The 16281-nt window shown below is 30.8% G+C and overlaps 1 protein-coding gene across 1 annotated transcript; it reads right to left on the reverse strand.

Annotated features, from left to right (window-relative positions):
• Positions 1-1099: 1099 nt before the first annotated feature.
• LOC107452369 (dnaJ homolog subfamily C member 13) lies at positions 1100-15999 on the reverse strand. Its single transcript, XM_016068833.4, has 6 exons — positions 15692-15999; positions 11782-11864; positions 8811-8886; positions 5910-6056; positions 2624-2665; positions 1100-1533 (listed from the first exon to the last, which is right to left on the reverse strand). Exons 2-6 carry the CDS (start codon positions 11847-11849, stop codon positions 1327-1329), a joined length of 540 nt encoding a protein of 179 aa, XP_015924319.1. The 5' UTR covers positions 11850-11864; positions 15692-15999; the 3' UTR covers positions 1100-1326.
• Between the last annotated feature and the right edge of the window lie 282 nt (positions 16000-16281).

A 16281-nucleotide genomic window follows, 5' to 3' on the forward strand; every position in this document is an offset into this window, starting at 1 on the left:
ATTTCAAACAGCCTTTATCCAATAACAAAACTTTAATGTCTTTTTTCCACCAGTCCCAAGTATCATGACATAATAAGTTAAAGTCTACTGGTAGCAAAGTCATTTTCTGTCCCAGTTCTTCAAAGTAAAAGTTCATATTATCGATACAAATTGTTCACGGGGCCCCCTTTCTAAAATGTCCTGGCCCATAACCAGTGTTGAGAATAGGAGCCAACTTATTAAGTTTCAGATACTGCAAACATCTATTATAAATGATGAATTCAATTCACAGAAAACTGTACGTTTATGTTTATACTGAAGATGATAAAACTTTAAATATAAAGAAAGAACACTATACTCAACAAAATTGAACATAACTCTTCAAAAGAAGAAACATACTCCATACAAAGCAAAAACATAACTAAATACAAAAGCGCCCACTTCCTTCTAGGTGCTACACAACAGGAAACGACTTCCCCCAGGAAGTGACACAACTTCCCTCAGGAAGTAACACAGGGAGGAGGAAAGTACTGCCCATCTATTTGTTTACATTTTCCAACAACTTGTAGCTTATGTGCAGTAAATAAAACTTATTGTTTTTCTTAATTTTCTATGCTTTTTCGTTGTTGCCCTTTTTGTATTTATTTATTCATTATGATATATATATATATAAATTTCCTCCTTACTTGTCATTCAAGTTGAAGGCGGGGTAGTGACAAATTCTTATTTTCTCTCCCATCATTGGCTATCAAGAAAGCATAAAGGCGTGGCATGCTGATTGGGTTCTCTTTATTTTTTCTTGTGTGACTAAAGGGGATTCCCCCTATACTTTAACATTTGCTGTGTTTACCCTTTTTCACAGTATTTCTTCTTCCCCTGACACTCAAATAAAAAGGTTCCAGGAAATGCCTCTTTTACTAGACAGCTGCATAGGAAAGAAGGGAGAGGGGGGGGACTCAGTAGTGCTCTTTTAAAAACAAATCTCCTCCCTTTCCTGCATTCCAGAGGAGGAATGTCATGGTCTTAGTAGATCTTCTGTGTTCTCTTTTCTGTTGAATTATGGGTTCAATGCATAGATCTCTAGAAGCTGAGAAGGGAAAAAACCTGTCAAAAGACTTGGTTTTTTTTTTTTTTTTTTTTTTAAAGGAGAGGGGAAGATGAAGAAATGTTTGTTTATTTTGATTGTTAAAAAGTGTCTGGGAAATCGACCCTTCCGGAAAAGGGACGTCCGGATATGTGACGTTAGACTGTATATATATACATACAAATAAATTGACTAAGCATGCAAATTTAATGTACTTCTTATGATTATACAACCATGCAAAAGAATTGCTTTAAAAAAAATTATCATACCTGTCGTCCGAACTCACTGCACACAACTACAAATCCCCCTTCTCGGTCGGAAACGAGGACAAACTGTTGGATATCTTTATAGTCGTATGAAGCAATTGTAGAGCCACTTGTAACATCTTTTTGTTGTATGCTTGCTGGAGACAGTTCTAGTGTAACGGGTAATGTACTATCTGACCAGTGTAACTTTAATGCACTGTATCTCTGGAAAGAAGAAAATACAAAAACTTTACATAACTTTATTTCCCAAGAGTGAAATCTTTCCACTATAAACTACTCAAAACAACCATTTTACCTTGGCCCCAGTTGGGTTCAAAATTGGCTCGATATGGGTCCTTAGCACGCACTCAGGGACCAATATTGGTCTTAGAATGGTCTACATAGGGCTTATATTGGCCAAAATCGAACCTACATTTGCTAAAAAATAGACATGAAATATCGGGTGAATCTGAAAATTCTATATAGGACCACTTCCACCATAAACTACCCCGAGCAATTCCACTATAAACTACCTCGAGCTCATTTTCACCATTTATTATTGGTTTTCAAATAATGTAAAAAATCTTATTTTATCCATTGCCATTTTTTTTCTGACAAAAGAAGACTCACTGCTGATTCACCCCAAAGAACTTCCATTCTTAGAATTGTTTCCTTATCTCCTAAGAAGTTGTAACATTATCTGATTTTATTTCCTTCAAGTTAAAAGCTGAGTCACAAATAACCACAAGCATTACACCTGAAAGAGAATATTTTCTGCTGAGGGTGGGTGGAGCACCATTCACAAACAAAAATCATTTCTGCATACTTTGTTGGCTGACATGACAGTAATGAATAAACAAATAGAAATATCGAATTATTTTTAATAAAAACAGTTTGCCATCTTATTTCATTTCAATTGTTTTTAATATTTAACCATAATTAACACTTTGCAAATTAATTTTTTATATAATATATATGACATTAAAATAAAAAAATTTATTGTGTCCCCAAAGCATGTAGGCCCTTGATATAATATATCCCTCTACAACAATATATTTATTTGGTCACAAAAATATTGTTGTAGCGAAATTTTACTGTATAATATTTATATAAAAGAGGAAAATTATTATAGTTATAATTATATAACTATAAAAATTCTCCCTCATAACACCAGCAAACATTCTGAACATTTCCAATCAAACACCTAACTCCAAATTCAAAACTGTAACTCAAGCAAAGTAGATTATTCCATGTAAAGACAAATATAAAGTAAATTTCTGAATTAAATTTAAAAATGAAAGTGAAGGATACTTACAGGAGAAGAATAAGTTGAGTCAGCAAATTTGCTTCTAAATCTCTAAAAAAAATTATAATAATAAAGTAAATAAATAAAATAAAAAAATAACAGAAAAATTAATTTTAGAATTTGTACAGTTAAATAATAACGAGCATCATTGTACAATTAAAATGAATGCAAAACTCAAATTCTTGGCAGTCAAACTTTATTAATGAAATGAAATCTCTGTTAAATGAAAGAACATATAAATTTGCTTGTTTGGTAAAGGTGTTGAATTAGTAGAAAAATATGCCACAACCTCTGAGCCATTAACAAAATTAACGATCTTACTATTATCTCATTATTTTTATCATCTTATCTTATTTTTTATCATTAGAGCTCCTAATTAACAAAAATGAAGTATATTTTCTTATTATTTATCAAATTTGATTCTTCGTTAAGGCTGTTTATGATTTTGAATCTATTTGCTTTCATCCACCAAACTTCAATTTCTTTCATGACAATACAAGATTCAAATTAATTAAAAAAGAAATAGAAAAGTATCATAATTAACTACTGAAAAACAGCATAACAAAAAGATGAAAAAATTAATTTCACGCTTATAATACTTGGAAATGACAAATTAAATAATGTTTATTTATATCTTAATCTTTATTACAAATGGTTCCAAAAAGAATAATCCAACCCATTTATTTAAATAAAATTAAAGCTTAAAAAAAAAAAACAATCCTTAGGATACAAAAATATATTTTCAACATTAAAATAAACTACACTTTTGAAGATCATGTTTTAATAAAACAAGAGATTGGTAGGCACTAATATTATTGTAATCCCTGTGGCAGAATCTTTTCGGGCTTTTTATGACATGCCTATGCTAATATTTTTCTCCAAGATATTTTTAAAAAATAACAAATGTACATGTTACTAGTATAACAGAAGCTGCCAACTTAAAAGAAAAAAAAAATAATAATAATAACTTTCTGCTTAAAATGAAATAATATAACTTTTTTATTTGAATTAAATTTTTTTTCTTAATTTTAATATTATGGCTGATATTCTCACATTTTGTAGAGGGAAAACACACTAATTATTTTTTTCTTCACATTTTGTAAATCATCATCACACTTAAAGAATAATAAAAAATCGTGAAATCCATAGCAGTAACTATTGAAAAAAAGATTGACTGTGAAATCATGCAAAGACTCTTCGAAAAGGGGTTACTAAATGAGTGCTTCTTTCATTTCGAGATTCAGCTGTTGTAACAAACAATATCGTATTAAAAATATAGGATTTTAAAAATAGGATGTGTAAAATAGAAAAAAACACATAATAAATATAACAAAAATTTCTGCAGAAAAGAAAACCAAAATTTTTTACTTTCCAAATGAAAAATCTTTCTGCAAGAACTAGGTTGTGTTCTGCGACTATGTCGCTGTGACCTTACGATTCTGCCACCGAGAATGTAATAATAAGGTAATGTAAAGAAAGGTACCGAACAAATTTCTCTAATTGAAACTTATTGAGAATATCTTGCCAAAATAATTGAGAATATTCTGCTAGCAGAGTTGCACATGCAAGTGCAATAATCTCACCAAACCCAGCTCAGTAGATGCACCTGCGAAATCCAAAGTATTTTATCAAACATGTAAAATGATTGGTGATTTTACGCTACGAACCAAATGTAAGTGAAATTGATTGTGGCCGAATGAATTGTTAAAACGTTGAATAGAACAATGTGAAAAGCACGCTTTTGCATAATACACGGAGTTGCTTATATGGTTTATATTGTGATATCGAAGAATGTCTCCAGATGGAAATTACGTGCCCCCATGGCACCGTTGCGAAGTTACCTCCAGTTGAAGAAAATTTAAAACAGACGTGCCTTTAACTACAAGTCATGATTAGAAGAGAGAGAGAGACGCTCACCCACGCTCTCGTTTTTATATCCCCACCAAAACCACCACCGTTGCCATCATCACAAAACTCATCAGGAAAATTAATTTTCAAATAATATTATTGCCTTAACAAAAATTGAAAGATAATTACGAAAAAAATAACTTATACATAGTGTGAAATATCTGAATCATCATTGAACAAAGTTCAAAAATTTAAATTATCATAATATATCAAATTAGCAGAAGAAAAAAAATTAAACTGAAAGTAACATTAGAAACTTGCTCTGGATCTTTACAACCCAATAGTAGAACTGATGTTGCCATGTGTTTGCTCAAAAAGAAACTAACTTAACAAATGCTAAAAAAAAAAAAAGGAAACTTGTTCACTACATTAAATATAAATATAGTTAAATATATTTTAAGAAAAAGTTAATAGCCAAATAAATTTAATTCAATTATATATCTAAAAAAACTGGATTTTTACAGAAAGTAAAAATATTAAAGTTTATCAAAAATAAAAGAGATTTAAAAAGTTAAAGGTTAACAAAAACATGTAGAATTTTTGAATTCTACATTTGCCAGTGACAAAGTTGGAGATCGCATTAGAATAGAGGGAATTATGGATAAAAAACATTATCACAGAATATTGCAGCATTACGCTTTTCCATATGGACAGAGAATCCTTGGCCAAGGATTTGTTTTTCAGCAATATAATGATCCGAAACATTCATCGAAATTATGTAGAAACTACATTGCATTAAAAGAAAAGAAAGTACCGAAATACAAGGATTGGCCCCCTCAATCCAAGATATTAATCCTATCGAGCTATTGTGGGAAAACTCTATAGAAATGTTAGAAAAATGCAATGTACCAATTAAAACAAACTTTGGAGAAGTTGCTGGAACCAGATCTCAACTAGAGTATTGCAAAATTATGTGCTGCTGTGATTAAGGCTACAGGAAAATATTTTGAAAAATACAAGATAGGACGGATTCATAACTAACATTAGAGTTCTTACCACATAAGTGTACTTATAATTAACAAAATAAAATTAATTTGTTGTGATTTTCAGTTTAAAAACATTGTTATTTGTTAATTTTTAAAAATTCCAGAGTGAGTAAACCTTTTAACGTTACTGTATATAAATATTTATATAAATATATAAAGAACTACACATATATACAAGCAGGGGATAGAGCTCCCCCCCATTCTTGAGAAACTTTTGCAGTCACTGATGGCAATGGTGCCATAAATAAATAATATTAAAAAAAAGATTTAAAATAAAGTTTTTTTAAAAATAAAAATCAGTTTATTCAAATTAACCTGATTTAATAAACCTATTTTAATTAGAACTATTAATTACACAAAACAAAGAATAATTTAAGTTTGAACAAAAAATTTTAACTTACCAATGCTTCAGTTAATATTTCTGCTCTATGTTCAGAAGAAAATTTCATGGACTCAATTTTTCGACCTTTTTTCATATTAATTATGAATTCATCACCTGTCTGTCCTTTTCCAGTGGGCGTGATGTTTATAAAATCACTATAAAACCACTATAAAAAAAATTGCACATTATGAAAGAATATTTTGAAAATACGCACAAAAATTTACATTCATTAATAATCGAGGATTTGTATGACTATTATGAACCCTTGAAATTTTTATACTGCACTTTTGAGTAAAAGTTAACCCTCGTGGCAGAATCGTGGCGATACGACGACAATGTCGCAGAATGATACAAAGTTCTTGCAGAAAGATTTTTCCTTTGGGAAGTAAAAAATTTTAATTTTCTTTTCTGCAGAAATTTTCCTAAGATTTTCTCTTTTCTTTAGAATTACATTAAAAAGATGCCTTTCTCGCACTTCGGAGTGGAAAAAAATTCTTCTGACTTCTCTATTTTCATTTGAGAATAATGAAAAATAAAGAATAATGAAGTAAAAAATTTAGTTTTCGTTTCCGCACAAATTTTCGTTCTATTTTTCAATACAGTAATTGCATTGACTTCCGCAAAGTTTTTAAAATCTTACATTTTTAATACAATATAATTTAACAACTGAATCTCAAAATGAAAACACACATCATTTAGCTACCCCTCTTTCATGCGTGTGATTTTGCTTTCCACATTTTTTCGGTAATTACAGCTACGGATTATACGGTTTTTTATTTTTAATGTGATGAGGATATACAAAATGGGGAAAAGAAAATGATTAGTGTGTTTTCCCCTACAAAATGTGAGAACATCGCCTATAATATTAGAATGAAAACATACTACATATTCAATTTAAGAAAATTATTTTATCCAAAAAAAAATTTTTTTTTTTGAAGTTGACGCTTCTGTTACTTTAAATTAGTAACATGTGTATATGTTATCATTAAAAGTATCAAGCAGAAAGATATAAATACTGGAGAGGTATGTCCTCTCCAGTAGTGTATGAAATTATTTCCCTTCTGTTGCTAATGCTATGAACGCTAATATAGAATTTTTAAAAACTAATAAAGCAAAATTTATTTCTGAAAAAAAAATATTTTGCAATAGGTAGCTTACCATACAAAAAAAAAGCCAAATATATTAAAATATCAATTTTTTATGATTACGTTGATTTTTCAATTGCCCAGCAGCAATATATACAGCTCTCAATAGAGACAATTTGTTTATTGGGTGTATAAGTCGACCCCTGAATTTGTTCTTATTCAAAATTTCCCTTTTTAATAACAATTTTAAAAAAATAACTCAAGGATATTTTACTACTAGTATTTAAAGTAAAAAATAGTTCATCAAAGTATTGGGACCATAATTTCCGTATTGAGGTTACCCCTATGTACTAAGAATCCATATCCTTCAAAAAAACATGTTTAATCAGAGTAAAAGATTAATCAGATCTATATCAATAATTGCCGAAAAAACAATCGAAACAGTATAACGATTTGCGATACTATGAACATAAATTAAGCATGTCAAAATGTGATTATTTGAAAGCATGATTCAATTATTATGTGAAAATTTCTGTAGAAAGGAAAAGCAATTTTTTTTACTTTCCAAAGGAAAAATCTCTTTGTAAGAACTCTGTAACATTCTGCAACAAAGCCGCGATTCTGCCACAGGGAAAGTTATATAAAAATAAAATAGTGCTAATGAAAAGTAATCTAATCAGAAAATGAATTCAATTTACAAAAGCAAAAAAGGAGACAAAGAAGTATATAAACTATTAAAACATTAATCAAAATGGAAAAGCGCCTAAAGCAGCTAAAACCAAATTAGCTCTCTGTAAAAAATAAAATTAGTGTAAAAATATTTTAATTTTTACTGATTTATGTTTATTGAATTTCTAAAATATGCTAATGAAAAGTATAATATAGGTAAAAAAAATGAAGCATTCCCGCAACAACCCGCTGTGGGCCAAGGGTCACTCAAATTAAGGATACAAAATTTCACGACTAAAAAGACACTGAACACTAAGCAGAATTCTGACACTTTTTCCTATCAAAGTAAAAAATGCACCAGCATGGGACCACAAAAAGAAAAAATCCACACTTTTTACATTTTATATGATGTGTGAGCAGTGGCGTAGTTTTATTGTATGTTTGGAGGGGATTACACCTTTTGACACATATGTATACCTGCCAACTTGTACAGTCGCTTAAAAAGATTTTACTATAAAGTGGCAGTAAATGAACAATTAAAGTTGGAAAGATTTTTTAATGATTAAACGAATTAAATATTTAAGCGAACAAATAGATCATATTTACATATTTTTTAATAATTGATTTGTCATGGTAGGTAGAATTTTCTTTTTTTTTAAACTGGAAAATTGAAGATTTATTACGTCAAACTGCTATAATGTTGTTACTACCAGGAAGTGTTTTCCACAACGGCCGTACAAGTTTGCAGCTAAATATATTCTAAATGTTTAAATTACGAGAAAAATGAAAATATTTTATGTCTACATCTTACTTACGAAACCGAATAGCTCATTAGTCAAGTAATGTATAATTTCGGTGTTTCAAAACTACGCCACTGTATGTGAGTGAAGTGAGAGGGGTCAAAATCCCCCAATTAAACTACAATGCCATAAAGATTGACCCAACACTTGTTCGGAGCAACAACTGAGCAGAACTATTGAAGTGTCCACCCATTGACATCTAAAAAGGAAATTTAACATTAGCTTCATATAAAATGATTTTGTTTGATTAAATTTTATTTGTATAAGCTTGTTATTCAATTAAGTGGGGACGACTGTATTTAATTGCTTAACATTAAATTGCTAACATATAAGTAAATGTTCGAAAAAAATAAAAGAAATGCCTACCTGGTTAGTAACTTCTATTTTCCCAGGATTATAAGTAGAAATGCCCATGGTTCCAACAGAAAATATTCTTTTGTACCTGGTGAGATAATAGACTCTTTATCTTACAAGATAATAACTGATGAGATAATAGACTCTCATGTTAAAATCTTATGATTTCATTGTAAGATTTTAACATAAAATTACTAAACATTTTGCTATTCTAAAATGTGTCTCATTCAAGCTAAGTCAGTGTGCGTAGCCAGTTTTCAACAAAAAATGAGCAACTTTCAAGTACTTATTTTAAGCACTCAAAGAATATTTTTAAGCACGATATACATTAACAAAGTAATTATTCTGACAAAGAACTCTTTACTGAATTATATTAGTCAACATAAAAAGATCGAGAGATTTTTCAGTTCGATATCAGAGGGTGGAAAATGAAGCCTGAAATTGAGAATATCTTGCAAAATGCAGCAGAGTTACGCACACGAGAGTGCAATAATCTGACCGAACCCAGCTTAATATATATGAACATACGGACTCGCAAGTATTTCATCAAATATGTAAAATAATTGGCGCTTTCATAGGCTATGGACCGACGATAGGCAGAAATAGATTGTGGTTGAAAGAATTGTGATAACATTGAAAAGAATAATGGGAAAATCCAGGTTTTGAATAATATGTGACAAAAATCGACATAGTAAAGAACAAAATCTAATTTTCGAAAGGGGAAAAATGAGCACTTTTTAAAAACACCCAATGAAAAAAAGCACCTTTAAAAGCTTGTAAAAAACGAAAATCGAAAACAAGTATCTTTAAGCACTTCTTAAAAATGCTATGCACCATGTTCAAGCTGTCTAAGCGGTAATAAATTTACATTAAAAAATGCACATTAGCACTTTCAACTTTTTTTTCCCATCTGCATGACTTGGGTTCTGATCTTTTTGAATGGAATATTTGGAATCTATTCAACGGAATTTTTCCTTACAAATTTCTTAAAGGCAGCACATACCTCAGTAGAAAGAGCTAAGGAGAACTTAATATAAAAATTGAACAATTATTTTTCAAGTTTTGGCCACTTTCTTTAAAAAATAAAATACACCTGCAATAAAAATATTATACAGGGTGCGTTCTGAAAGTAATGAGAATTTTATTGTGACGCGCCAATTGATCGGCGCAAAGTCTTTTTTCGATCGAGTCTAGGCGTGATGGAGTGTTCGTTCACTGGTATGCGATAAAGTTTTGTGGGCGATTTGGGAAGAATGTGACGAAAACTCATCACATGCTTCAAGGTGACTTTAAGGGGGAATGCATTTCGTGATCTCGGTGTGGAAGGTGGCACAAGGCTTGTAACACCCTAAACTTGTCAAAATGTGAGGTACATGGGATTGTGACGGAGGATTTTCAAATGCAAAAGGTCTGTGCCGAAGGTGTTGACAGATGAGTAAAAAGAAGTTCGAGTTTTGTGCAGCGAAGAATTGCTGAAAATGATGAGTTGGTGCACCAGCCTCCCTATAGCCCTGACTTGGCGCCGTGTGATTTTTTTTTTTTTTTTGCTCCCCCGACTAAAAAGAGAACTGAAGGGAAAGCACTGGGAGTCGGTGGAGAACATCCAAGCTCATGTTACAAGGTTCCTGAGAGGCATTCCTGTTGAGGAGTTCCAGGGTGCCTTCCAGACGTGGCAGAATCGTCTCTGCAAGTGCATTGATGCACAAGGGAACTATTTTGAAGAATTTTAACCATTTGTACCCATAGGATCAATAAATCTATTTTTCCCAGAAAATGCGCATTACTTTCAGAATGCGTATTACTGCATCACCCTACATCTTACCCTTAATATTCGAACTGGGCCACATATTATATTGCAGGATTGCTGGTATACCCTACCAAAGGAAATTATTATAGGCCAATTAGGGGGCCAACAAAGTGGCCCTACAGGTTTCTATATATGCAGGGATCTGTCTAGGTTTTTTTTTACAAGGTACTTATTTTGTGAAAATCTAGACATAATTTGCAAAAATTAAAAATTTTGTTAACAAATCAACACAAAAATAAGGTAAAATAAGAAAATATTTTCAAAAAATTTTCACTAAAAATAAAAATCATGACTGTTAAATTTCTATATATTTTTCCCATTTATTCAAAAATAATTTTGGTATCGTAAAATTTTGGGCTGAAAATTTTATCCAATTTTAAAAATCTAAAAAAATTATTGTCATAATTAAATTTCAACTTGAATTTAATAGAAACATACATTTAACAGTAATAATACTAAAAGTTATCTTCATTATGAGAACATTTTCCAATTGGGACATACAAAAAAAAGTTTCCCAGAGAAAAAAATTTTTATAAAAAAAATAATAAAGGTCTATAAGAATGAATTTAATATTGTTTAAAATAATAGTTTGAATTTAGACTTCCTGTAATCTTTACAGAGGGACAGCCTTTCATTTAAAAAACTCCGCTATAAAAAACCCTTTTCCTGCAAACAAAGTGGAAAGCGAATTCTTCTATTACGATATAATAGCAAACCACGAGTGGGCTATTTTGCAAATCAAAATGCTTCATTAACACTTGGGTTTGTTGTTTTTAAGAGCTTACACAATTTTAAAAAACAGGGGGTTGAAGTTTAGAACTTGCTTTTTTAAAAGTATTTTGTGAAACCTTTTTTCCTTAAGTTGAATTTCTGAAGGTACCGCTAAACAGTAGTAAATTTGCCCTAGACAAACCCCTGGTATATATATATGTAATACTGCGCTGAATAGCGTAAAATGAGGAAATATAATATACTATACAACTAGTATATAACTACAATAATATACTATATAACTAACTTTCCCCCTAATTTTGATTGAAGTAAAAGTTCACACAATCTAAACTGAACCATACCATTGCGAAAAATAGATTTGTTTGCCTATTAAAATATCAAGCTTCCAAAAAAAGAAAAACTATTTTAAACTGTCAATTTCAAAAGAGTGTGTTATGAACATACTTTCCTTTCCATGAATGTTTTGTGACAGCAAAACAAGCAACATCTTCATTGTCTTTCAGTGGATTCATTGTTATTCTGAAAAACTAAAAATTTAATTTTTTTTAGAAACACTTTTAATAATCAAATGAAAATAGACACATACCTGCCAACATTGGAGAAATAAAATAATGGAAATCTTACTAGCAACATATTTTAGGCTACGAGTAAAGCTTTGATGCATAATCACGTAAGTATAAAAATAAGCATAATATAAGCACTTACATTCAGTATCGTATTACCAAGTATCGGGAGAAATTTGCTTTTGTGGTGGATTTTTGATGGAACTAACCCGCATTTGCAATACATGGAGGGGAAAACCAAGAGAACCTCCAACGGTTAGCCTGACGGCAAAGGGACTCTAACCCATGACCCGTCTACAGATGATATTTTACGTCAACACTATGGTTGTATCGTCCAGCCATCGCTGGGATTTGAACCCGGTTCATCTAATTGGAAGGCGAACATTCAATTCACCGAGCTATCACGGCTTGACTTAAACTATTAACACTCAACATACTGTAGCACTGGCAATAGCACTATCTGTTGAAATAAAAAATTTCAGAATTTCTTCAACAAATACGAGAAATTTGAGAATATACGGGTAAACAGGAGATAGTTATAAAATACAGGAGTTTTCGTTAAAAAACAGGAGACTTGGCAGGTATGTAAACAGGGGTTCCAATTTATTTTTGGGAAACATAATTTAACTCTAATGATTTTTAAAATTTTAAGGCATTAAAGAATTTTAAGAAATTTTATTCATTTTTTTGTCTGTCTTTTAGAACTAGAGAAGTCTCACTGTTGATTATGCACTATTTACCTTATTTCTTTTCACCACTGTGAACGGCTTTTGTATTCAGATTTTAATACCCCATCCTTGATGTAAATAGATCACCCCAAGACCTTCTATTCTTAGAACTGACCAGTGTGGGATAACCCATTAAGCCAGACTAGGCCTCTGGAGCCCCCTTATAATGGATTTTTTGAAAATAAATTTTAAAAAATTAAGAAAAATAATGATTTTTAAAAAAAAATCAATTTCAAATATACATTAACAAAATACAATAATTTTTTTATATAATATTAATCAAATTTATTTATTAATTATTAAAATTTAATTTATTATTATTAGTCATCCGGAAAGGGTAACGTTAAATGAGTAGCACTTCCGGCATCTTCCTAGGCTAAGTTCAGCACCTGTCGTTAAAAAAAACTTCTTATGCAGAACCAAATGGGGGATAATTCCGTATTGTGATCCGTAGCGCCAACTACAATCGCCAATGTGCCAAATAGATTTTAAACTTGCAAATTAAAAAAAAAAATCATGTACGTGTTTGCTTGGGGGTGGGTACGAGTTATATCTTTCGAGTTGGACCCGTTCCGTGATGTTTTTTTATTTTTTAGTTTCTCGTGGGCCACTGCCCGGAAGTTTCAAAGACTTGGTGATTATTCTGCCACGATACGGAAAACTTCCCACCAAATGCGTGGAATAAGTATGAGCCCAGGAAGTGAAACTAATTGAAGCAAACCCTGTCAAACTTGGCAGACAAGAGAACTGTTTCTTTCAGACAATTTGCTTCGAGGGAGGAAGTTGAAAATAGAAATGCAGAAAAAAATTATACAAGAACGTCTGATTACCCATCCCCCTCTCGCAGAATGTTAGAGTTCTTGGAGAAAGATTTTTCTCTTGAAATGTTAAAAGTTTGTTTTCTTTCCTACGGAAACTTTCCCTTTTAGTCACAGATAATCACTTTTTGAAGTGCTCCATTTATGCCATATTGATTTTCACGTTGGTTTTAAATATCCTGATAAATTTCAAACAATAAGGAGAATTCGAATAATACATTTGAGTATTTACTTTATAAGGTAATAATTCTATCAAAATTTTGGCAGTTATTGCTATTGATTTCTCCGTTGCTTTTAAATCCACTTTTTATATAATATTATTTATTACTACAACCTAATTTCGAAACGTGACACGCTTTCAAGGAGTGCTATTCGCGTGATTTCGTCAGCAATCTTTTTTTCCGGCAATTACTACTACGGATTTTGAGTTTACAAAAAAAATTATATATATATTTTTTTGTAAACACAAAGCATTTTTTACCTTAAATTAGTAACATATTTGTTATTATTAAAAGTGTCCTGCAGAAAGATATTAGTGCTAGAGAGTTTTGCCGCAGATAGTTGGAAAAAATTCTGCCCCAGGGTGGTTACCTGGATTACGCTCCAGCTGGCATGGCCGAAAGCAAAATATCAAGATGAGAAAGTTACCAGTTTATTTGAAAGACTATATCAAGGGCTGATATAGGTTAATAAAAAATTATGACTTTGTAAATAAAAGGAGTGAATGTTAGTTTATTTGTAAGACTATAACCAGGACTGATATAGGTTACTAATAAAAAATTACGACTTTGAAAATAAAGGGAGTTAATTATCAGTTCACTTGTAAGACTATATCCAGGACTGATATCGGTTACTAATAAAAAAATTATGACTTGAAAATAAAGGGAGTGATTGTCAGTTTATTTGTAAGACATTGTTTTCACTACAGCGCGAGAATGCGAGAATCTCGCATATTTTTTTATTTTCTCGCATTAAAAAATGATTACCGCGAGAAATTCGCACATTCTATAAATCAATTTCAAAATTCGCGAATTACTCGCACTTTGGAAAAAGCTTCGCATTACGCCATTTTGAATAAAATTCGTTTCACTTTTTTTCCTGGATCTTTCCTTATTTTTAACATCTGCCCCTTTATCTAGCTTCCCTATTTACCAGAATTGTTGAGAACCATTTTCGAACAACAGAACACTACCCTACCGAACCACGGAACCCCTTCAGAACACATTTCTTTGCAACCTCGCGTTTACCGTAGTTAAGTTTTCTTCGTTTAAGACGTTCAAATTTTTTATGCACTAATGAAAGACGGACAAATACCTTGTAAAGGCAAAAGCAAAATTTTCTATGATGATGCAGCAAAAATATTCAATGCTTTAAAAAATAGAAGATGTTAAAAACGTATTATAATTAGAGAAAAAAAAATTTTCAAGACTATTTATATTATAAGAAATATATATAAATATATATAATATATATATAAGAAATCTCACCCTGTTTTTAAGAAAGGGGGAAAAATTCTCACCCATTTTTTTTTTCTGTGATGAAAACACTGTAAGACTATATCGAGGACTGATAAAGGTTAACAAAAAATTATGACTTTGAAAATAAAGGGAGTGAATGTCATATTTATCTTTTCTAAAATAAGGTACATATTATTTGTAAGGAGGCAATACCAAATTTGGGAACACATAGAGACAATATGTAAACATGATTGTTCACCATTCTTATGCATATCTGCCAACTTTTACACGTTTGGCGAAAAATTTTATTTCTATAATTAAAGTGGTAACAAAATGTATAATTTCTATAAATTCCATGCATTTATAAACTTAATTTCTTAGGAATTAAAACTTAGGAGTTCGAAGGAATTAAAAGTTGGCAGGTATGCTTCTTAAGTTATTAAAAGCAGTGTTATCATCACTCTCATAAACTTTATTTAGTAATTATTAGTACAAATTTGTTCTCAGATCTAAGTATGTTAGAATGCAGTACACAACTTTTCCCTAAATAATAGCAACTTACAATTTCCCCATTTTCAAAGATATGTTTCCTAATAATTCCCGCCTAATCAAACAGAAAGGTGACAATAGAAAAGTGACAAAGAATAGTCTGTTTAGAAATTTGTTATAAATTAATTAAAAAGGATTCAAATATACTTAGCAAAACATACAAATTAAAAGAAAAATATTTCTAACAAATGCAATTTTTTTAATAAAAAAAATTAAAATTAATATTTCAAAATACAGACCTCTTCCACCTAGGATTTAAATTAATCAATACAAATATTTACTATCATAAGGACACTTATATATTGAAATAGTAAATTCGCGCTTTCTAAATAGGTGTAAAAAATTCATATTTGGGAATAGTTTCCCGAAACTTTCAATCTGTTCGTAAATAAACAAGATTTTGTTAGGTACCAATCAATTTAAGTTAATATTCAGAAGGAAAAAAATTTTTTACAAAACAAGCATTTGAATAGATATGGGGAAACCAAAACTCGGAGGAGTATCTACATAACCAAGCAGTCACGCAAAATCAAATTTTAAGAAAGTTACGGTTATGAAGTTTTCAATATCAAAAAATAAATAAAAGCCGCATAGTTAATTTCGTGATTTATCTTTGCAACCGCAATAAATTTAAAATGCTTTCTTTCGAGTCGCGCTCCAATATTCAAACTGAGAACAAAGAAGTACACTCACTCGGAAAAATGCTTGACATCACTGGCTGCGGTCAGTGTGCGGGTGGGTGACCCACTTGGATCAGTTTGCGTAGGGACCGAGGGTGTGCGGTATTGGTCCTCGTTAAACTGTGCTACCGTGAAGTGCTCGACTTCGC

This window comes from Parasteatoda tepidariorum, unplaced genomic scaffold, assembly GCF_043381705.1.
Source record: "Parasteatoda tepidariorum isolate YZ-2023 unplaced genomic scaffold, CAS_Ptep_4.0 HiC_scaffold_19, whole genome shotgun sequence".
Classification (NCBI taxonomy): Eukaryota; Metazoa; Arthropoda; class Arachnida; order Araneae; family Theridiidae; genus Parasteatoda; species Parasteatoda tepidariorum.